This window comes from Phyllopteryx taeniolatus, chromosome 13 (genome assembly GCF_024500385.1).
Source record: "Phyllopteryx taeniolatus isolate TA_2022b chromosome 13, UOR_Ptae_1.2, whole genome shotgun sequence".
Lineage (NCBI taxonomy): Eukaryota > Metazoa > Chordata > Actinopteri > Syngnathiformes > Syngnathidae > Phyllopteryx > Phyllopteryx taeniolatus.
Window position 1 is genome coordinate 5,943,712 of NC_084514.1, and position 24,386 is coordinate 5,968,097.

Below are 24,386 nucleotides of genomic sequence, written 5' to 3' on the forward strand. Positions count from 1 at the left end.
GGTGAAATAAGTTACCAGATTGGTCACACGACGAACTCCTAAATTAATCACTATATAGTATATTGTATTTCGCTGGTGTGATATTTTAAAATTCTTTTGAAAGGAAGCACGGCCGATTCTTTAAGCCTTATTTTGAAAGACGTTTACCGGATATGACGTACTATTTTGGAGCTGTTTTCACGCAGGTGATGTGTCAGGAGTTGTCATGTTACGTCTTCGACACATTCCATCTTCAATAACATGAGAATCAATGGTAAGACTGAACGTTGCGTTGTTCATCTTTTTATTGTTAAAACCTACTCAAAGTAGCTGCTGTTATTTCGTCGTAAACACCTCTTTTACGACGTTAGCCCCCTTTGGCTTACTGTACACATAAGAAGAACTTGAGTGGCCAAGACAAGATGGAGGCGTACTGTACTTGTTCATTTTGGTGTAACTTTACCCGAAGCAGACGGCGTTTTTAGGGGTTAATCTTTTTAGCTAACTCGCGGTCGCTGTTTATGTTTAGCTACCTGGCTGTCATGGAACTGGTGGCCCGAGAACGCAGCGGACACACGGCGGTGGCGGACGGCGACCTGCTGTACGTGTGGGGAGGCTACATGGTAATTATACACACATCACTCACCTTTATTGTTGTTTTAATACAGCGCTGCAAGTCCACTTGTACGTTTTAATGCATCATGTACTGCTGTATCAACAAATATTGCCTACAAATATGATGCTCAGTTTTGATTTACTCTGTCAGAGCAGTATTAATGTAACACAACAATAATATCGCGGTGTTGTAGTATAACTCTTCAGTTCTTGCTGTGGTCTAACATGGAACATAAAGGCAAAATTCCGAACAGGTGTTTTGACATTTGAATGGACCATTACATCGCCTTTAAAATACTTTTTAAAAAGTCCTCTTCATCATGCCGGTCACCTTTTGACATCATGAGTACCAAGATGACACTTAACAATCGGTCAACATGTTCTCAGTGGGAAGTGGGCACTGAGCTTAGAGTGTCATCAGCAGGTTGTAAGCTGAGAGAGCTACCGGAAGAGTCACAGAAAGGCAGAAAAGTGGACATTGGTCAATTCATGGATCAAACTCCTGTTGTGCAGATCCTTGATAGAGGACAGCAAGTTTTTCAAAAAACACTAAGCATTGAACACTTGGACAGTTTAGAAAAGTTAAAATGAAGTTCACCTGGAAAGGTTATTATACATATTTTAGGTTCATCCTAACATTTCATGTGAAACCCAAATATACCTGTTTTGAGTAGTGTATAACAATTTTTCAATTTATTCAGTTTCATAAGAGGACATTAATACTAAAAACACCTCTGTGTACAGCTGTGTGACATGGCCTTAAAATTAAAACTTTAAATGATCCCCTTTCATTAATAATAATAAAAAAAAAAGACAAACAACACAAGTTTTGCTTTTAATTGTATTTCCTTTCTGGGATTTTTCTTTATTTTACCTAATACTAAAGAAAATGACATATCCCCCCCCCCCCAACATTAACTTGGATCAACTTCCACAAAAATAATTTTCATGTAAATATTTAGTTCTTTACAGATAATGTGAAAATAAGCCCTATCAAACAGGATAATTTCAGTGAGACCCCCCCCCCCCAAAAAAAAGTGCAAAGTGTGCTAACATTCTTACATTATACATTAAATAATACATTTCATTTAAATGAAATCCATATAAATACTAAACAATTTCAATCACTCTCGTCACGTAGTTTTGTGCATATTTGTGATTTTATGTGAACTCAAATTTGAATTATGTCACTATTAAATCATGCTGTTCTCTACAGTCTGTTGCTGATGATGAAGTGTTCCTACCTAATGATGAATTGTGGATCTATGACCTTGAACAAGGAGTATGGTAAGAATTTTACATCCGTATAGTGGAACGCCATACATCATCCGTTGACTTCCAAAGTCGGCTTTCAAAATATTTTTCCAAATTGCCACCATCAGACAACCTTTATTAAAGCGACAAAGCAATTTTTTTTCAGTAATATTTAACCTTCATAACTGTCATGCAATTGTTAAAATGAAATTAAACTAATGTAAAAGTTACAGTATACTGTTGCCGTGAAGGGATTCAGTTCATATTGTGATATGAATTTAAGGTCTTGTTGCCCAGCCTTATGACCTGATATATGTTGTTGTTGTGAATAATGAAGTGAGTGAGTCGCTCATTTACGTTTTTGTTTTTTTTCGTCTTAAAGGCAGACATTCCACATGACAGGGGAAGTCCCGCCCTCCATGTCAGGGACTTGCGGCTGTTCCCTAAACAGTCACATGTACATATTTGGAGGTTGTGACGACAATGGTCAGACCAATCAGGTAAGATTTATAATACAAAGTAGATGTCATTTACACTTTACAATGGATATAAAAAAGTCTACACACCCCTGCCAGGTTTTTGTGACTATAAAAAAATGAGACCAAGATAAATCATTTCAAAACTTGTGTCCCCCCAGTACTGTCACCTATAACCTGTACCAATCAATTGAAATGTTTTTTTGAAAAATCTTTTTGCGAGGGGAAGTAAAAAACAACAACAAAAAACAATGTGGTAGCACAAATGTGCACACCCTCATAACTGGGATGTGACTATGTTCAGAATTAAGCAATCACATTCAAACGCTCAATTTATATGGGAGTCACCGCACACCTGTCTCCATATAAAGTACCTCTAATAAACCTCAAATGAAGTTCAGCTGTTCTAGTTGTCTTTTTTCTGACTTTTTTGTGATCTAGCAGAAACCTGAAAGATTTGTGCTTACACTGACTGCTATTTCATCGAACCATACCAAAATCTCTCACAGAAATGCTGTGAGGAAAAAACCAATAAACAAACAAGAACAACCTCTTTGGCCATCATTCCAAAAGGGATGCTTGGCGTAAACAAAACAGAGCTCATCACCAAAAGAACACCACAACTACAATGAAGCTGTTTTTCTTCCGATAGAATTGAGGCCTTAGACAGGGTGGAGCAAATGATCAACTGTTTAAAATAGCAGACGGTGTTTAACCTTTAGTTTTACTCAAAAGCAAAAAAAAAAGACTGTCAGGAAAAGCATAATAGATACAATAATATCCTAGTAGAACAAATGCTATTTATTTGGGGTTAATCAGAGGTACTTAAAGTGGCGACAGTTGTGTGCTGACTCGCAATGGCAGGTGTCCCAAAACCTTTGTCCGTTTGATTTTGTATACTCTTGCTAACAACAGCAGTGACTGTGTCAGAACTGCATTATTCTGTCAGTTTACAAGAAGACCATGGAACAGCTGTGTATCCACCATTAAAATGAGCCGTAAAGATGAAGCTAATAAACTCATCGTGTGTCTTTGAAACAAGATCTATCGCGTCAAACTGACAGACGGTCAATACGCATGGACCAAAGTCATGCACCGTGTCGGTTCCGCGCCATCGCCTCGAGACAAATTGTCCTGCTGGGTTTACAAAGGGAGGTAAGCACAGTAAAGACACACAAATTCTTCACATTAATATTTCAATATCTGCTTTCATCAAGCATAAAAAAAACAACTTCATGTACTTTAGGATCATCTACTTTGGAGGATATGGTCACAAACTGTTAGCAGAGTTCGACAGAAGAAACAGGAGCTTCATTGTAGATGATTCATCTGAGGTAATTTCAAGACTATAACAATGGTTCATGTGTAACACTAGATCATAGAAATTGCCAAATACCTTGAAAATATGTTGCCAAAAAGATGCGAGGCATTAGGTATGACAGCGTAATCTGATCGGTTGATGACAACGAGCTATCTTTTTGCTCATGCTCTGACATCATTATATAAGAAAAAAACATTTGAATTAATATTTTACTATATGGTTTTTTTTCTTTAATTACCTTCTTTTCTATGGGTTTCGACGGAAAGAGAATGTTGAGTGCATATACCAATAATCCCATATTATTGTGCATATCGGCACTATCGGTTGGAATCCTGATATCATCCGATTGCTTGCATACACCAATTGTAATGTTATTTATTTTTTCCAAAGATTTTTAGGATCTGCGATTGGCTGGCAACCAGTTCAGGGTGTACCCCGCCTCCTGCCCGATGATAGCTGGGATAGGCTCCAGCATGCCCGCGACCCTAGTGAGGAGAAGCGGCTCAGAAAATGGATGGATGGATGGATGGATTTTTAGGATAATTTGGCCTTAAAATCATTTTTATTCATTTTAACCTCCAAAATATAAAAGAAAAACACTTGAATTCATTTTTTGGGTAGTTTTTAGTGTATCTCTAACTTTTTTTAAAAAAAAATTTAATAACCCTTTAGCATTATAAGGTAATGTCTGGATCGCACATTCCAATAATTACAATTATTTGTTAGTGACATATTATTTAAGAGGAAAACATAGTTTAACTGACTGATTAAATCAGATGATATTAGCCCTTTTCAGAAGTTTTGGTAAACTGAGTTTGTTTTGTGTCTTGTTTGAGGACGTCATGTGGGGTTGGAACAACGAGGTTCACATATTTGACCCCACGCAATCCAGTTGGGGTCGACCTCAAACACACGGTCGACCTCCAGCCCCCAGAGCGGCCCAGGCCTGCGCCACGCTTGGAAATCGGGGCTACATTTGTGGCGGGCGAGTTAAGGTGAGAGTCGTTTTCCAGCATGAGTGTCACCTTGGAGATAAAACATGATTGTGTTCAACATATTCATTTTATTATTTAAATGTAATTTTTTAAAATCTTTGTTATTTAAATTTTTGTTATTAATGCAGGAAACCAGAACAAATGACATTCACTGCTTGGACCTTGACTCGTGGACATGGTCAGAAATGTGAGTCACTGTGGCGTGTCCCTCTTGAACATCGTCCTTTTAAAGTGACAGCGCTCTAAACGATTGTGTTCAGAGTCCCTGTGTCCAGCGTTCCAGTGGGCAGGTCGTGGCATTCGCTCACAGCGGCGTCTGGCAGCACCTTGTTTCTATTTGGTGGTCTCAGTGTGGACTGCAAACCTATGAGTAAGAACATTGAGTCCGTAGTCACTTAAGTACAATGGAACCTCTGAGGTCAAACACAGTTTGTTCAAATTCACAATTTAGTGGTATGTGGGCTCCCACTTGTGGTGCGCAAAAGAATCACTGCTCAAGTAGATATGTTGTATTTAACTTTAAATACCTTGTAAAAGAAATTTATAGATTTGTTTCTGAATAATGATACATCACTGAAGATAAATACTGAAAATGTGGAAAGACTGAACTATGTAGTGGTTTCAGCGCATACAGCGGACAAGCCCACAGTATTCAAGAGCTGAGACAATAGCTTGATTTTTATTTTTTTAAATTATTATTTTGAAGCCTCATTTTATTCATTCATCTTCCGTTCCGCTTCTCCTCACTAGGGTCGCGGGCGTGCTGAAGCCTATCCCAGCTATCTTCGGGCGAGAGGCAGGGTACACCCGAACTGGACACCGGCCAATCGCACGGCACATATAAACAAACAACCATTCACACTCACATTCACACCTAAGGGCAATTTATAATCTATAATCAACCTACTATACATGTTTTTGGGAGGAAACCGGTGTACCCGGAGAAAACCTACACAAGCACGGGGAGAACATGCAAACTCACACAGGCGGGGCCGTGATTTGAACCCCAGTCCTCAGAACTGCGTGGCGGATGTGCCAACCAGTCTTCCACAGTGCCGCGCCTCATTTTATATACTTGGCAATTTCAATCATGGCAAGGGTTGCTTTACTGGGACTTTAACGTTTCTGTATTTGCATTCAATCTTTAGGAACTATTTGTTTTTAATCATTTATTTAGGCACAGTTTTTATTTACCTATTATATAAAATACTTTTTAATTGAATCATTTGTCAAGTATATTTTTATTTTCCTATATTTAATCGCAGTGTTAATGTTAAAACCGTGCATAATATTGCAGTGACTTAGAATTATATTAAATGTACTTTCTAGGAATAAAACTTCTATATTGTTTTTTGTGAACACTTTGGCCAACTACGGTATTATTTTAATTTTGGTGATAATAGTGGTACTTGGTGGAAATTTTGTTGAGAGCGACTCATATAAGCTTTATTAACTGTACAAACAATGTTTTTTTTAAGTAACATTTTATCATTCTTAATTGTCATAAAAGTAAAAAAAAAAAAAAAAAAAAAAAAGTGAACCACAGTAATACTGTATGTACTCTTCCTGTTGGTTACAAGTGACGATACTAAAAGCAGCCAGCCAGTCGGCAGGTAACTTGCTAGCGGCTACCGCTAGCAGTTGAACAAACAGATATTCCCTTTGAAAATAATTGGAAAAAATAAAAATAAAAAATCTCTTCCAGGATTAAACTTTCCATTAGGAAACTTTTATTTACTGTACAGGCAATGTTTTAGGTGACACTTTTGCATAACTGTCATACCAGTGTCAGCGGAAGTTAACTACAGTAAAATGTAAAATCAATAATAAGCCTGTACCCTTTGATAACTAGCTAGCCAGTTGGCAGTCGACTGAACAATTTTGTCTATAGGAAAAAAATGGAAATGGAAATAATATTTTCCATCATAAGAGACTTTGCCATTTTTTTACAGTCACTCTTTAAAGTAGCACTTTGACCTTATTAACTATCTTCGAAGTGTAAAAAGTAAAATCAAAATCAGCAAAGCTCTCTTGTCTTTTGATGAAAGTAGCAATTCTTATTCGCTACAGTATATATAGGCAATTTTAACATTTTGAATTGTCACGCAAGTGTGAAACAACATTAATAATAAATAATAACAACATAACCACTGTTGATATATGTAAAAGCAAAATACACAAACATTTTACAATTCTGACTTGACACACAAGTATATAAAGAAGTCAACCAGTGTTAACAGTAACAAGTTAACACCCTTTTTGAAGCTGCTCATTTTTAAATAATTGCAAAAAGGCAAAAAAACAACAACATGCAAACGTCATCCCGAAGCAGCATTTCCCACCATTTTGTGATCCCTATTCCTTTGTATTGCTGCATCACCAGGTGATGGCTGGCTGTTCGATGTGGAGACAAAGACATGGAGAGAACTGGCGCATCCCTTTAAGAACAAGCCAAGGTAGCAGCTTGGATGTACCAAGAGTCACGTTACGCATAATTCACAAATGTTATGCCTTAATCTGTAATAACTTCTGTGCCTTAAGGTTATGGCATACGGCTTGTCCAGGAAAGGACTCTGATGTCATTGTGTTTGGAGGCAGCTGTGATTACATCCTCCTTGTTGACACTGTGAGTACCTACAATAAGAAACGATTTGTCAAGTCTGTAATTATCTGTTTATAGACACTATTGTTCCTTGAGAGACATCACTGTGCATAACGTTTGAGACCATTTGTACTAAGTAGGCATTTGAACTAGCCCAACTGAGACAACTGTTTTGGTTGCTAACCAAAACAGCAGCACCTACCAAAGCACATAATCAGTTTCTTAAATTAATCAAAGTGCAGAGTCAGTCTTATGTTCCCTGCATCGTATTAAATATGAGCTTATGTTATGTGGAGATGACGTCTTTATAATGACAATGGACTGTATGCACGCAGCACTACCGCGTTTGGTGTAAACTGACGCGTTAACTTCCGGTCAGCAGTTAAACGCACAGTGACAACAAGGACAGAGTCAAACGCGTCAAAGTTCACACGCTTTCTGCTGGAAGTACTTAAAGTTATCGTGAAGGACATATTAGCTTAAAAATTGCCACAGTTATCCAAGTAACGGCAAAGCGATCAAAGGCTCCAGAACAGATTTAATGAGCGATTCTCTGTTTCACCTGTACAGGTCCATGTGTAGTAAGACTTGCATGGCTTAATCCTTGAGACACTCAAATATTAACTCAACTTTATACGTAGAACACTTGAAAAAACAACCACAGCTGTGACAAAGTGCTCTACGTCAGGATGGATCATACAATAAAATAGAAAGCCTTTATGATCATTTTATGGCGCAGATACAATGAAATTGGGGTTATGCAAACATAAAACGCGATGAATAATAAAATGAAAACAATCATGAGAAGGATCGTCGCTGTCTGTCCAAATATAAACAATTTCATAAAAAAAGTACTTTTGGTTTGTCCCCACGTCGTTTATTTTTTCACATTATTTACCAATTTAAAGTGTTGAAAATAATCCTCGCTTGAATCCTCGATTCAACCGTCTGATTAGTGTTGTAAAACTCCGCTTCTTCCCTCACTTTGTGGCTGAGCTGTGCAGCATTATGTCGCCTCATGATCGAATGTTTGGATGTTTATTAGACAATAATGAGTGTTATTAGTTATCATAGATACATTTGAATAAGCCTGTTTTGTTAAAAATGGATCGCTGTAATGCTTCGGTGTGGAAGGAAGCGCCAGCCATGCAGGTAAGTTTCATTTGAAGATTCATTTACGCTTACAAGACAGCCTATTAAGATTATAGTTTTTTTGTACTGCATCACTCATGGCTCTTAACTTCTGAAATACATTTTTGGAAGATGATGTAATCCCATTCGTTTGTTTTTGGGAAGTATTAAAGGCATTATGTCTGGTCGAGGGTCCAATCTGACATGGACGACCGGCATTGTATTATACAATTTTAATCAAAGACAATGTAATAAATTGAACATGATTTTAGTGTCGTGTTCTGTTGTTGTTGATGCACAGTGGTATTTGATGATGTATAGGTATATACAGTAGAAATAAGTATATGAACTTGAACGATGCAGTGTTTGGTAACTCAATCAAGATTGCGTATTTGATTTTCTGAAAAAAGTTGTGATTTTAGTGTGCCTGTATACCACTGGTAGGATCAATGTGCTCACGCCTCACTGCTGGAGAGTTTCTCGAGCCAGCATGTCACCTTCATGGCAAACATGAGCAACACGTTGTCTTGTTACTTTCTGCAGGGCCACTGCAATGATGCCCTCGTCTTCCAGATGGCGCCGTACCCACTTTTCAGGTAAACCTTTTTAATGTTTCACCTTGACTTACAAGTTAGAAGCTGTCACTTGACTCTGTGTTTGCACAAATATTTCAGTTCATCTCGTTGCAAACCTTTATTTAAATCCCTAAGGATCATTGAGGACAAGCCCTCGTTTCCCATGATTAATAGATATTGATATAAAATGGGTTCACTGATGGTGTAGGAGTGCATTCGCCCGACTTCGGTTGTGTGGGTCAAGTATTTAGACAAAAGTAATCCTTTGCCACCACGTTGTGCCATCTTTTGCCAATCCCAAACCTTTTTCGAGGAAGCTTCAATTACTCGCAGGTTTTCGCTACTCACGGCAGGGCTCAATCCTATTATCCCACGAATAACAGGAGTTCATTGTATATTATCTATTGTTCTGTTCCTCCTTTGAACTTTTTTACGCTTCTTACAGAATTTGTGAGGACTACATCGCAAAGAACGCAAGTGAGTACGACGTGTTCCGAAAGCAGCTTCCTCTACTTCCTCCCAAACTGTGCACAGCAGTGAAGAGGAGAATGTCTTTCTACAGGCCTTCAAAGAAACAACACACGCACGTTCTCTGAATGCCAACAACAATGCATTTTATTAATTTTATTTCAATATAGTACTGTGATTTATTTGTAACCTTGAACCTTAAATGTGGGAAGAAGCAAATGTATCCTCTGTTTTAAGTACATGTAAGAAATTATCCATTTTATTGTTGCACAAATGTGAAATCTTGTGCTGTCTGCCTGCTGTCATTATGATGATTAAATGGCAAATGACAAAATATTCGATTCACACTTTACATTTTTATAAGAAACTCAAAATTCACATTCTGGTGGAAACTCACCGTATTGTTAACTAAGCCTGAGGCAAATAATGCGCTGAATGCAAAGAAAAGTATAATGAGAACAGTTCGGAAAAAGGTGTACTAAAAACTAAACAAAAAATGTCACTTTACAGAATTCTAATTTTACAGCTGTATGTGAAACAAGTATTTGTACTTGAATACAAGAATATGTTTTTAATATTACACGTAAACGTAAACCTAACTTCTCAAAAATATGAAAATAAAGTAAAAATATGGCAACTTAATATACATTTACTGTATTCTCATAATAGCTTTTTCCATGTATTACATTTTCTAAAAATGAGACACAAGACAAATGTGTCTATTCTAGTAATATTGTAGCTTCTAAAAAAAATATGTATAGCAACTTTGTCGTGTAATATTACGACTTTATTCTAAAAAAAAAAAAAAAAGATTTGATTCTCAGAATATATCGACGTTTCCCACTTAGTATTTCAACTTTTTTTCCTCGTAATTTAACATTTGCAACTTTATTCTTGAGAAAGTTTTCCTTGTAATATCACATGACTTTAAACATGTATGTATATATATATATATATATATAAACTGACATTTTAATGGTAACATTATACAACATATCTTCGTGATATGACTTTTTCTACAAACTTTTCATCGAAATACCCCAACCTTTTCTTGAAAATAAAACTTCTATTAAAACTTTTTCAACATATTGTTACCACTTTTTTTTTCTTGTCATACAACTTTTTCACCAAATATTACAACTTTATAATAGAAAACTTTTGACTTTTTGTTCTACTTTTTCTTAAAATAATATTTTCTCATAATACAACACTTTTTCTTGTAATATTGGGACTTCATTCTCTTAATATTACAACGTGGTTGAGCCTCACTTTAAGCTTGTGTTACACCACTAGTTGCCAGCAGAGCACAATGGCAGGAGCCTGAACAGAGAAGCAATAGCGATAATTAGACATTTTTCGGCACACATTCTTTTCTTCAAGGAGTGGAGAAGTGCTGCTTTAACTGTAGTCAGGAAGGAATCCTTAAATAAACATGGCAAGCCGCACACGCCTTCCTTTTTGCTGGCTGGCCTCACCAACGACCAAAAACCACTCGCCCTGCACTTCTATACATGCAGCAGCACTTCTATTACCAAAGCAACACAAAAAAATGTTCCTCAACTGCTACTAGACAATTATCTGTTTTACTATTAACAGAAAGGTTACGCATTGTAGTATTAACTCAGTTGTGAGGAGAACTACTTGTGTGTTCATCTTGTGTTGTTGGCCACGAGTGTGCCTGTGCAAAAAAAGACAACAACAGTGAACATCGTGTTAAGTAGAGGCGAGGGGTCAACTAAAGTCCCTCTCGATGGTGTCCATCAGTTCTTCTTCAGAGCCGTCGTACAGGATTACTGGCGTGGCGAGGGGCGTGCTGTGGCCAAAAGTGCTGATGAGAGGACAAAGAAAAGTCAATCATATGTCACACACTCAGGAGTACACTCCTCACAGATGCAGCCCCAAACCCCAACAAAAAATACAACTTCAAAACAATAACATTTAGTCATATCAATACCGCATTATGAAAAAGGTGCTTTTGTGGGGTCACTAGGTAACAGGTCAGTGCGAGGCCACGGGAGTGTGCCCACGACAATGAGTGTCCCTGGAAGTGTGTGAAAAATAATTGACATTTCATAAGCCACGCCTTCTGTCTCTGATTGGTTGTTTTCCCTCAGGTGCGGTGGTTTCTTGTTTATCAAATCCATCCATCCATTTTCTGAGCCGCTTCTCCTCACTCGGGTCGCGGGCGTGCTGGAGCGTATCCCAGCTGTCATCGGGCAGGAGGCGGGGTACACCCTGAACTGGTTGTGTTTATCAAATCATATATATGTATATATCAAAAAAGGTAAACGATGGGCTGGGAAATGGTGATTTTTTTTCAAAGATCATAGTCATCATGTAATACTGTCAAGTTGTTATGGCTGTTTTGACAAATATCACTCAACAAAAAGTATATATTTTTTTAAACTGCAACGACCCCCCCCCCCCTCCCCCCCGAGATGCCCCCACGCCACCTCCCCCACTTAAGTCACACACTCAAAACCACATTAAAATGCTTAATCTATCAAGATAGTTTCCAGCGCTAACCCCCTCCCTTCTTATGCAATGGACAATTCCCTCTTCCTATTGAGCATGTGCAGATTTAATTCTGTAAGTTGGTAGCAAAACAAAGTTACAAACTCGTTGAGAAGAAGCCGAGAGAATTATTATTATTATTTTTTAATCAAAACTACCAAAGATTTCTACCTTGTTGTAACAATAACAATAATAATAATAGCAGTAACCAAGTAGGTTACCATCTAAAACATAACTTTGCTCTTCGAGTACCACCATAATGACCAGCATCAACATACAGTAATGCGGTAGGCCAAAGTGTTCATCAAAAAATGACAGATCTTATTCCTAAAAAGCATATTTAATATTATTTTAAACCACAGGAACATTGTGCACAGTCTGAATATTAACACTGTGCTCAAATAAAGGAAAATTCAAAACAAACTACTTAAATTATTCAATTAAAATGTAGTACACATAAAAGTGAAAAAAAAATACATAAATGTATAAATACAACCTGTTCCTAAAGATTACATGCAAATGTATTAAACTAGAACTGTACCTAGGGAGCGATTCTTTCTTGTACCACTAGGGGGAGCCGGTGCACTCCTATTGGTACTTGTATGACACTGAGAATCACTTTTCCAAGGGGAATCCGATCTGAGTGGATCTGGCTATACCTGATGTTTACTCCACTGAATTGGATAATATCCCTTTTTGATCAAGGTGGTCTACTTACGTCTGTGTTTGTGATAATGGGACATCTTCCTCTATTGGTCCTGTTGACAAGAAGGCCTGAGGAGAACACCCAGCAAGAGACACAGACAGAACTACATTAAGTGGTTGTAATTTTTTAGATTGTAAGTGCTATGATGTAACACCTGTGCATCATTGCATTTGCTGTCTCGCATTCTATGAACGTCCAATATTTCTTAAGTTTTTAGCGTTTAAAATACCGCATTTTGGCCTTTTGGTCGATATGGAATGTGGCGTTCAGCAGCGCTTCCATTAATTGCGATAATAATAACGCTTTTTAAAAAATGCTGATTTATTACATATTTTTGAGTGTGTTTACTCTTTCTTAATCACAAGAACAGCAAATTCAGCAAACAACTGAAACAAATTGGACTGAAAAAGGAAAAAAAGTTGATTTACTATTATATAAGTTGATGATAGTATTCATGAATATGTACTATTTTACAAGTTTGAGTTATATATATGTACAGTTATATATATATATATATATACACGGTATATACAGTACATTATACTGTGGTAATGATAAAAAATAAATGCTGAATTTATCACTATTGCAAATTTACTGTAATAGGAAACAATTTAATAGAAAAAGACTCAAATTTAAATTAAGTGTTATTTCATAAGTTGGGTTTAATAATACAGTATATTTAATAATAAATTTTGTTAATTGTGATATATACAGTGGGTACGGAAAGTTTTCAGACCCCCTTAAATGTTTCACTCTTTGTTATACTGCAGCCATTTGTTAAAATCATCAAATTTAAGTAAAAATGTTTCCTCATTAATGTACACAGAGCACCCCATATTGACAGAAAAAAACGTAATTGTTGACATTTTTGCTGATTTATTCAAAATAAAAACTGAAATATCACACAGCCATAAGTATTCAGACCCTTTGCTGTGACACTCATATATTGGACTGATTGGACTTGATGTGAAAAGCCACACCCCTGTCTATATAAGACCTTACAGCTCACAGTGCATGTCGGAGCAAATGAGAATCATGAGGTCAAAGGAACTGGCTGAAGAGCTCAGAAACAGAATTGTGGCAAAGCACAGATCTGGCCATGGTTACAAAAAAATTTCGGCTGCACTTAAGTTTCCTAACAGCACAGTGGCCTCCATAATCCTGAAATGGAAGACGTTTGGGACGATCGGAACCCTTCCTAGAGCTGGCCGTCCGGCCAAGCTGAGCAATTGTGGGAGAAGAGCCTTGGTGAGAGGGGTAAAGATCCCAAAGAACCCAAAGATCACTGCGGCTGAGCTCCAGAGATGCAGTCGGGAGATGGGAGAAAGTTCTAGAAAGTCAACCATCACTGCAGCCCTCCACCAGTCGGGACTTTATGGCAGAGTGGCCAAACGGAAGCCTCTCCTCAGTGCAAGACACATGAACGCCTGCATGGAGTTTGCTAAAAAAACAAAAACACATGAAGGACTCCAAGATGGTGAGAAAAAAGATTCTCTGGTCTGATGAGAACAAGATAGAAATTGTTAGCCTTAACTCTAAGTGGCATGTGTCGCGAAAACCAGGCACTGCTCATCACCTGTCCAATACAGTCCCAACAGTGAAGCCTGGTGGTAGCAGCATCGCGGTGTGGGGGTGGTTTTCAGCTGCAGGGACAGGACGACTTGCTGCAATCGAAGGGAAGATGAATGCCGCCAAGTACAGGGATATCCTGGATGAAAACCTTCTCCAGAGTGCTCAGAACCTCAGATTGGGCCGAAGGTTCACTTTCAAGCAAGACAATGACCCTAAGCACACAGCTAAAATACCGAAGGAGGGGCTTCAGAACAACTCCGTGACTGTTTTTGAATGGCCCAGTCAGAGCCCTGACTTCAACCCAATTGAACATCTCTGGAAAAACTTGAAAATAGCTGTCCACCAACGTTCACCATCCAACCTGACAGAACTGGAGAGGATCTGCAAGGAGGAATGGCAGAGGATCCCCAAATCCAGGTGTGAAAAACTTGTTGCATCATTCCGCAAAAAACTCAAGGTTGTATTAGCTCAAAAGGGTGCTTCAACTAAATACTGAGCAAAGGGTCTAAACACCTTTGGCTGTGTTATATTTAAGTTTTTTCTTTTTTAATAAATCTGCAAAAATTTCAACAATTCCGATTATTTTCTGTCAATATGGGGTGCGGTGTGTACATTAATGTGGAAAACATTACTTAAATGATTTTAGCAAATGGCTGCAAAAATTTGAAGGGTGTCTGAATACTTTCTGTACCCACTGTATAAATGTATACATATATGTACATTTTTCAAGGTAGATTAGTTTTTAATCATTATAACAAATCAGCAGAAACAATAAAAGCAAAACAAATTGAAAGAATACTTAAAAATAGTTTAGCGTTTCAGATGAGTAGATATGATAAAAAAAATAATAATGTGATTAATGAAAGTAAAATATAATACATAAATGATTTAAAATGAAATTATAAGTTACTATAACATTTGATACATTGATTAACAATGCATAATGTTTTATACGTTCATAATAAATTCATCTATCATTAGCTCAATCTCAACCTATTAAATTAATTGCCTGTGATAATAATTATATGGGTGAAATGACAGTATGTAATATTGATAATAAAATAAAACAGTCCTTACATGCGGAGGTGCGAAGGCATCATGGCCCCTCTTGTTGTTGCCTGCTCCCCGGGAGCCATGTGGTCCCTGCGCCCCACCGAGGCCGGCGGTGGCCGAAGAAGAGGAGGAGGACGACGACGCCCCCTTCTCCCGCTCATCTTCCTCCCTGCTACTGAAGTGACACAGTCCGTACGTCCTGGTCCTCGTGAACGCCCTCTTGGACACCGGGTTCTTCTTCCCCCTCCGCCGTCCCGCCGCGACCGCCTCGTCGTAGCCGGCCAGCTCGGCGTCCGCGTCGTCGTCGTCGTCCCCGGAGAACTCCGAGTCGTGGCCGGCGCTGTGGCAGTCCACCGGTGCTCGGCGGCGGGCGTGGATCCTCAAGGCGTCGAAGGCGTCTCGTTTGGACGAAAGTCCCGAAGAAGAGGCTTTCTTAGCCGGCTTCGCCTCGCCGAGTACCGCAGGTGCCACTTTGGTCCCACGGCTCGTTCCGCTGCCCATCTCGAGGTTAAACGCTTCCAGAAAACATCTTAAACTCACTTCGAGAGTTGAGGTTTAAGTTAAATATTCAATAAAAGTACCAAGTCCGCCTCTGTTGGACTCTGTCACTTTTTTTTAAAGCGCATGACCCAAACGGAGCTCCTCATAAGGATGTGAAGCAGCGGCTGGCGTGGTTACTTACATAACACCACTTGGACGCAGCAGCACATGGGGGGGGGGGGGGGGGGGGGGGGGGGGGGGGGGGGGGGGACAACGCACACACTCCGCCTTCTCGTAAAACCACAAACATGCATCCCTGACTAGTCCCACTTTTTTTTCCTCTTCTCTTTGTAAGAGGGCCACAATAAGAAAATTAAAAAAATAAAAAATATATATATGCCATGAGAAAAAGGGATAATTTATGGAAATAAAGTCAGATATAAATTAGTATTTTTCCAAGTCAAAAGTCTTTTTTTTTTCCTACATAAAAACCGTAATATTACAAGAATAAAGTTGAATTTGTCGGGATAAATAAAAGCATATCTTTTCAAGAAAAAAGTTGTAATCAGGTGCGAATAAGGTCAGATAATTTTTTTTAAAACATACTTTTCAAGAAAACTGGTATATTTTAAAGCAAAAGGTGGCAATCTTATGACAATTAAGTTAAAAAAGTCACAGCCTGGCAATATTGTGACTTTTTCCTGAAAAGGTACACTTTTTTTTAATCCCCAAAAATCTGACAGTCATAGTATTATGACTTTTATCGTGAAAAAAAAAATCACCATATTTTGAGAATGACATTGTATTTTTTGGAGATAAAAAGTCACAGACATGTGATATTGTGGCTTTAGAGCTCCCCAAAGATACAACTTAATGCTCATAAAGATTGCAACTTTTTGTTGTAAAGTATAACAGTTATTTCTTGAAAAAAATGTAAGCAGGATAAGCGGTAGAGAAAATGGATGGATGGATATTAGGGATCATAAAAGTCTTAATATTACAAGAATGCAGCTGTTTTTTTCTGGATGGAAAGTCATTTTTTTCAAGGAAGAAGTAGTAAAGGTGTGTGAATACAGTCATGTTTTTTTTTCAAGAAAAAAAGTTTTTTACTTAACAAAAAGTTGCAATCTTATGAGAGTAAATTTGTGTTTTTGAGAATAAAAACTTGATATTCCAAGTATAAAGTCATATTTTTAAAGACAAAAAAGGTGTAGTAAAATTAAGATGTAATATTGCGGGAAGAAAGATTTGTCAAGCAAGTCATATATATATGCATATTTGAGATAAAAAATGCTAATATTAAAATTTGAAATATTGTTTTTTTGTAGATAAAAGTTGTAACAAGAATGAAGTCAAATATTTCAAGATGTCTTCTCAGGATTTTGTTTTTGTGAATGTCTGTAAATAAGGTATTTTTTGGGAAAAGAAAAGTGGTATATTTTATGAAAATAAAGTATTTTCTTCAAGATAGTCACAATATTACAAGAAAAGTCACATTATTTTAGTCAGATTTTTTTTTACAAAGGTTTGTTTTTGAAAAAAGACAATCATAAGAGATTCAAGTTTTATTTTTCAAGGAAAAAAAGTTGTATTTCTTCTGAGAAAAAAAGTTATCCATACAAAAATATTTTTTTTGGTGTAATAATAATAGTCATAAATTCATATTCTTGCGAGGAAAAAAGGCAAGAATATTACGTCAAATAATGTAGTAATTGGTGTGGGTTTGTCGCAAAAGGCGTCTGTTGACGACTTCTGATTTACTGTCGAGCAGGAAGGGGCCATGACATCATCCTGCACCACTTTTAACAGTCAGTGTGATTTGTAAAGCATCACATCATCTGTAAAGAGAAGCCCCTCGCCAGCCTGTGCTCAGCTAATAAGACTTTAGTGAGGTCAACTGTAATCCACTTCTTGATCCATCCACTTTTTTTTATTTTTTAAATTTAGAGAGAGAAGCAACATTCCATAGTGACAGCAGATTCATCATGAAGCTTTTTTTTTTTTTAAATGTGTGTGTGTATTCGGTCCACTTGCACATACAAAAGACACAGCGGGGGCATAAGCTGGGCCAAGTAAAGACCCCCCCCCCCCCTCCCCTGCCCAATCCCCTTCGAGTCAAAAGATGTTTGCTATGTTTCATTAGCGGGTCCCTGTGTTGTCTTAGTGCGAGCACATGTGTGAGTGGTCTGGACCGTGACCAAGTCAAACACACCTGCACACCTTTCCAAATGTTCCCAAATTGTGGCGAGGGAAGCATTCAAGGAAAGGAATTCTGGCCCAGAATGTCACTCGAGGGAAAGGTCTTGCACACTTGTTTTGGTTTTAGGGATAATATGCTGTTGGATGCATAAATACTCAACTATATTACAGTGAATCGGAAATGTGTATGACATGAAGCAGTGGAAGTGTCAAATTCAGTACAAGAGCAGCATAATTTTTTTTTAAGTTTATAAAACTGCTGAATAGTGTTTTTTTAATTTCCAACTTATATAATAAAAATATATCATTTGTAAAACTATGTTAGGTGATTCATAATACACAAATACAGATAATACAATAATACTTAAAAAACACTACAATGTGCAGCCACAGCAATATTGAATGATGTTAGGTGATTTTGTGCATTATCTTTTGAAATGCAGATTTTGAGAACAGTACATCTCTTGAATTGGACCTCACTAGATTGTGCAGTGTACATTGAATTTATCATAGGAAAGTACAGTGTAAACTACCCCCTTGCCCACAACAAGGACTTTATTCCAAAATTTGAGCCAAATCTTGATATTATATCATTTTAGTATCTATTATACATGCATGGTGCTTCCTATGTGGTCGAGCTTGTGTTGTTTCCCCCCCCGTTCTAGTGTGGATCATTATAGAGGCAATAAGGCACACATCTGGACCAAAAGTCAGCAGCTTCCAGACGAGTGGGGAGGAGCCTCTGGAGCAAGACTGACACCACAATCCAGCATGCTGCGTAACTGTGGCTTTTCTTCTTCTTCTCTTTTATGATCACTACAGTCACAAGTAAGAGCTTCCTTCACCATCCAGATTGATTTCTACATGACTACTATTTTAAAAAAAATTTTTTTAAGGCCACAAATGACAATGCCCAGTGAGGAACTACTTTAGTTTGTTTGTCATGATGGTAGGCTACAGTTGAGGCCCCCAAAATATCATGATTGTTGTGAGAAAGTCAAATAGCAGCAGTAGTTCATTAGCCAAACTGTGTGTATACAACACCATTCATGTGTATTCAGCTCTTAAAGGAGTTTGTAAACGGCTCAAAAAGGGGCTAATTGAGTCAGGCTCATGTCGTTTTATTTGTATGGCTTGAGAAGCTTACGTTATCTGCCTGACTTTCACTGCTAATTTGAGCAGGCTAAAAGCTTTGTGCATGGTCAAATGTATTCCAGGTTGACGGCTAACAAGCGCTAATTAGCTATCTGGCTGACTTCCTTTGGCTTCAGGAACTTTCCTAGCCGAGTAAGATGACCCGAGAGTACTTGGAGGATAGGGCGTGCCTCGATGCAACCTTGAAGCCATATTTAGCAAAGGTTACTCCTGAACAACCTTTACAAAAAAAATGTTGCTAGGCTAACCAAAGCGGGCTAACGTTAGCAGCTAAATTGATCTGGCTAACCTAATAGCTAACTTGGGAAAACTTTATCCAGTTAAGTTTGTCTGAGTAGGTTCGACTTACTAAACCAAATAAAACTCATCCAGCTAACATTGGTCAAACTAAAATTAATTGACCAGCTTTATTGGACTAAAATATTCTAGCTAATATTATTGGACTAACTAAACTAATTGGGCTTAAATTAATTTTCAGCATTCAGAAATTTGCCTTTTTGTGGATTTTTATTTATTTATTTATTTTTTTGGGGGAACCCATCCTCTGTTATTTGCAAAGAAATGTCAAGTATTGGTTGTTTTTGTGCAACATATGGCGGTATCTTGGTGCCAAGGAACTGTTGAAGTGTTTTGAGGAGTTCATTTAGACGAAAGTAGTTGCATGCTGCCGTCTTGTTCCATATATAGGCAATCTCACTACAGACAATGGTGTCAATTGCAGATTTTGGGGGGGAGCTTCACCTTAACTTTGTTTCAGAATTATTAAAGATAAACGATTTTGAGTTATAGTTGCATAATGTACTAATAAAGTAAAACAGGCCTTGAGTGCACTAATTTGTGTGAACAAAATGCTCCATTCCTGACAATTTGGCTCCACAAAGGCCAACACTTACAAAGATAATCGAGCGACTTGCCCGGAAAAGAGCAAGTCTGCCAGGCCATCCTTCTTAATTGCCTACATTACGTCATGTAAATGCTGACTTCTGACGTGGAAATGACATCATGAACATGGACGAGTGACCTCCTGTAAGGAATGTTTTTTTTTTTTTTTTTTTTTTTTTTTTTTGGAAAGGGTCCCAATTCAGTGTGTTGACGTCGGAAACCAGGAGGTGGCGCCATGGCTCAGTGTAGTTTTATTTAGGGTTAACGCAAAGGATTACTTGCTATTTGTTCTACACAATTTCATTTAAAGAAAAAAAAATGGATTCACCGTCAATCCATTTTCTGTACCGCTTATCCTCACTAGGGTTGCGGGCATGCTGGAGCATATCCCAGCTATCTTCGGGCGAGAGGCGGGGTACACCCTGTACTGGTTGGCACCCAATCGCAGGGGACATATAAACAAACAACCATTTGCACTCACATTCACAACCTACGGGCAATTTAGAGTCTTCAATTAACCTACCACGCATGTTTTTGGGATGTGGGAGAAAGCCGGAGTACCCGGAGAAAACCCACCCAGGCACGGGGAGAACATGCAAACGCCACACAGGCGAAGCCAGAATTGAACCCGGGTCCTCAGAACTGTGAGGCGGAGGTGCTAACCTGTCGTCCACAGTACCACCTCATGGATTCCTTATATTTACAAAAAATGTGCAATGATAGAGGGAAAAATTACAACAAGCCATAATATTAGGTACACTGCAAAATCTATTGAGAACCAATCGAAGGTCCCGGTATTGATTGACATAAGTTCTAATTACTGTATTTCCTCATGATAGTGGCCTGTGGTATTTATTTACATACTGTAACTGCAGAGAGTAACAGGCGTTTATTGCCGAATATGCCCAAAATTATTTTATTATTAAAAATTATGTAATTTATATTGATTTATTTTTATTTTTTTATTTTCCTTATAAAATATATTGCCCTTCATTGTTACCCTAAAAAACACATTCTTGTAACTACTATTTTTACTCTTTTTAATTTTGAGATAGAAGGAACATTCCCCAGTGACAGCAGATTCATCATGAAACTTTTCTTGATGGCCCAAATCCACTTTAGTTCAGTGGTATACAACTGCACGCTACAGTGATGCCTTGAGATACAAGTTTAATTCGTTCCGTGACCACCCTCAAAACACTATTATTCACCATTGAAATGAATGGAAATGCCATTAATCTCTTCCAGCCCCCCCTCGTCTTTTTAATAAATAGCACTCTATTATATTGAACTTTATAAAAACATACAGTACTACATGATTAAATAGAATGCAAAGAATTAACGTTTTTGATGCAGTTTTTTCGGTCGATTCAATGGACATTGTGCTGCTCCTTCTGGTGTATGTGCCTTGGTCACTTGCAGGCAGTATAATACAGACATACAGACAGCTACACATGGAAACAGTCACTCTTCAGTAAGCCGCAGTAATATGTTCTTCGCAGAGGATAAAGAATATATGCCTGTGGGTATTGTTATAATAACTGTCTACATTTGTTGCTCCACTGTTTGCGACACCTATGCTATTCATTAGCCCGTCTATGGTGTTTTGCATTGGTTGTTAGCATTAAGCAACCTCTGTCAAAACTATGTGGTTTTAAATACCCAACTTGTAAATTATTTTTGTTTCTTCTTTAGTTTGACAGTAAACTTCTATTGAGAGTTGCCTTAAACAGCTGGAAGCCTCTCTTTGAAGAAATGTTTACCATCTGCCAAGCTGCTTCTTGTTGGGAAATGCGTTGAGTTCATTGCCACCATGCAGCACTCGTATTTGAAGGCACCACTGTATTTCGAATATTTTCACCCTCTCTCGTGGAAACCACACTTTCGCCAGCGTGGTCAAGAGTAGTCCTTTTTCCGTCAAAAAGCCCAAGCAATCAACAGAAAACAATTAGTGCCTCCCTCAGCCTCTGCGAGCTGCTCGATAGCAACATGTGCTCACTTCCTAATTACTTACCAGGCGAGAGGCTTCATTGTGAGGGTGGGTTGGGGGGAAAGTGGCCACTAATCAATCCGCGTATTATACCTGAGCCTGTTTGTCAGCATTCCAAATGTGTCGGGCCGCTCTCTTTAATTAGCTTCTCCAGCGTGTCTATCAATGTCGTCCAATTACGGTTCTGTAATTACCACACTGTTGTTTTGTCACTCTTGATGGGAGCGTTTTTGAACAAGCAGTGTTCACATTACGTACAGTGTTGGTTTGTCTAGCCAAATGAACTAATTCTCATATAAACAGGATGATGAATTGAGCCTATTGTAGTATGATTGGAATGATAAATTGTTTGTACTCTTTCTTTGTTAATAACATAGAGCTTTAAGTGAACTATTGCAGTGTATCCCAACCTGTATTGAGCCAAGGAACATATTTTACATTAGAACAATATTATGGCATTCCACCCAATTAAAATGTCACAAAAAATGCTCTCATCTCAATTACCTCACAAATTGAAGTTAGCTACTGTATGTACCGTCTGCCTTCTGGTGAAAAAACATTTACTTGTTCTGCCTGTCACTATACGTCACGAGCATAGCTATATTAACAAAGATACATTATTTGTAGTTGATAAATAAGTGTCCAACCAACTAACTGAAATTGGATAATTGGATAATCACAGTACTTATCAGTAAAATAGAAAGGCAATAAGGAGAGTGCAGACCTCCACTGCTTTATTTTGGATCAGCGGTACTAAATAGTATTATCGTCACAGATATTCATCTAATTTGTATTTTTGCCTAATTTATGGGATTAACATTTATGAATTATTCATTGAGAAGCAAAGGGAAATGTCAAAAGGTGACATATCTTCATTTTAGATCTCCCCATCAATAAGTAGTTGCACCAAAATGTAATGGGTTCAACTCCAAAGTTTTAAATTTTTTTTTCATTTATTTATTTTAAATGTTAGTTTTTTTTTGTAATGCTGCTAAAGAACAAACCAACAATCATGTACGGTGATGGCAACATTTGCAAAGTTATCGTAGCCAGGGGTGTTTGTTTACCCAACTGTAAATGATGAAAGTGGAGTTTAGAACAATACAATAGGGAAGTTTTAACTACAAACTTGAGTTGGAACATAAACATGGACACACACAATATTGCGTAATGATGTTCAAATGGGCTTAGTGGTTGTGTGTGAACAATCGTGTCCATGAAGTAAAATAATGAGTCTTTTACTCCCTCTTTTTGTTTCCTGATGGGGTCTATTTGAGTTTTTTTTTTTTTTTTTGTCGTAAGTGGATAACTCACATGGGACACAGCATTGAACCGCCCTCATGCACGGTGTCACTTTCGCATATTTGTATATGTGACCACACTCACCTCCCAGGCATTTCATTCACACAATGTATTCTCAAACGTAATATACAGCGGTTAACTTATTTTTTTACATTCTTAGGACAGCGTGCGATGCATGAAGTTGATTTGCCTTCAGAAATCCTCTCTCTCCACCTCCTGTGTCCCTAATACGTCAACAAAAGGTGAGTACATTTGCTATTGTTTTATTATTCACCAGTTAACTTTGTTTGATACTTGTATGGGCGGCACGGTAGCCGACTGGTTAGAGCGTCAGCCTCACAGTTCTGAGGTCCGGGGTTCAATCCCCGTCCCCGCCTGTGTGGAGTTTGCATGTTCTCCCCGTGCCTGCGTGGGTTTTCTCCGGGCACTCCGGTTTCCTCCCACATCCCAAAAACATGCATTCATTGGAGACTCTAAATTGCCCGTAGGCATGACTGTGAGTGCGAATGGTTGTTAGTTTCTATGTGCCCTGCGATTGGCTGGCAACCAGTTCAGGGTGTACCCTGCCTCCTGCCCGATGACAGCTGGGATAGGCTCCAGCACGCCCGCGGCCCTAGTGAGGAGAAGCGGCTCAGAAAATGAATGGATGGAAGGATGGATGATACTTGTATGGCCATTAAAAATGTTGAAATCTTATTATTATTTTTTTTTAAAATCACTCATACAGTCAATACATGTAACGGTTAGACCCTTGAAAGGATTACAGTATAGCATTATTTCGTATGGGGAAAGGGAAACGCACGCACGCGCGCGCACACACACACACACACACACACACACGCACACAGACCTGCTGATGGCTGGCATCATTAGTACAACGATGAGTGCCAGTCTGCAAACAGCTCAGGACTCCCAAACAGCATGAGGCGTTTATGTTGGTAGGAAGTTGTTGGTACACATTTGCCCGTGCATTTTATTATTATACTCTTCTGTATATAGAGTATGTATGTTTTTTTAATATCAAAGTGAATTTGAAATCAGGGAATACAGTGACAACCAAATATTTAAGTACACAATATTGTTGAATTCATGGTAAGAATGGATTTGGTGGGGGGAA

At 38.1% G+C, this 24,386-nt stretch overlaps 3 protein-coding genes across 3 annotated transcripts in view; 2 read left to right on the top strand and 1 right to left on the bottom strand.

Annotated features, from left to right (window-relative positions):
• Positions 1-105: 105 nt before the first annotated feature.
• On the top strand, positions 106-9,752 carry LOC133487322 (kelch domain-containing protein 1-like). Its single transcript, XM_061793685.1, has 13 exons — positions 106-253; positions 509-602; positions 1,811-1,881; positions 2,231-2,348; positions 3,367-3,479; positions 3,571-3,658; positions 4,482-4,640; positions 4,769-4,827; positions 4,901-5,010; positions 7,024-7,096; positions 7,182-7,266; positions 8,917-8,969; positions 9,394-9,752. Exons 2-13 carry the CDS (start codon positions 522-524, stop codon positions 9,542-9,544), a joined length of 1,161 nt encoding a protein of 386 aa, XP_061649669.1. The 5' UTR covers positions 106-253; positions 509-521; the 3' UTR covers positions 9,545-9,752.
• A 727-nt stretch (positions 9,753-10,479) lies between these two features.
• LOC133487323 (uncharacterized) lies at positions 10,480-15,926 on the bottom strand. Its single transcript, XM_061793686.1, has 3 exons — positions 15,286-15,926; positions 12,649-12,704; positions 10,480-11,244 (listed from the first exon to the last, which is right to left on the bottom strand). The coding sequence occupies exons 1-3, from the start codon at positions 15,760-15,762 to the stop codon at positions 11,148-11,150; spliced, it is 630 nt and encodes a 209-aa protein (XP_061649670.1). The 5' UTR covers positions 15,763-15,926; the 3' UTR covers positions 10,480-11,147.
• A 2,704-nt stretch (positions 15,927-18,630) lies between these two features.
• Positions 18,631-24,386, top strand: part of LOC133488261 (uncharacterized protein C14orf132) — a 100,064-nt gene continuing 94,308 nt past the window's right edge. Inside the window, 2 exon segments of the mRNA XM_061795906.1 lie at positions 18,631-18,768; positions 23,430-23,511. The gene's annotated coding sequence lies outside the window, so the exon portion shown is untranslated.

What these genes read in the sequence shown, in the direction of transcription:
- LOC133487323 (XM_061793686.1), bottom strand. Translation starts at nt 15,762, where the DNA reads ATGGGCAGCGGAACGAGCCGTGGGACCAAAGTGGCACCTGCGGTACTC. An exon ending in ATGCCTTCGCACCTCCGCAT is followed by an intron (nt 12,705 to 15,285) that starts GTAAGGACTGTT and finishes TGTTCTCCTCAG; the next exon opens with GCCTTCTTGTCAACAGGACC. An exon ending in CCATTATCACAAACACAGAC is followed by an intron (nt 11,245 to 12,648) that starts GTAAGTAGACCA and finishes TCCTCTCATCAG; the next exon opens with CACTTTTGGCCACAGCACGC.
- LOC133487322 (XM_061793685.1), top strand. Translation starts at nt 522, where the DNA reads ATGGAACTGGTGGCCCGAGAACGCAGCGGACACACGGCGGTGGCGGAC. An exon ending in TTGTAGATGATTCATCTGAG is followed by an intron (nt 3,659 to 4,481) that starts GTAATTTCAAGA and finishes GTCTTGTTTGAG; the next exon opens with GACGTCATGTGGGGTTGGAA. An exon ending in GCGCCGTACCCACTTTTCAG is followed by an intron (nt 8,970 to 9,393) that starts GTAAACCTTTTT and finishes CGCTTCTTACAG; the next exon opens with AATTTGTGAGGACTACATCG.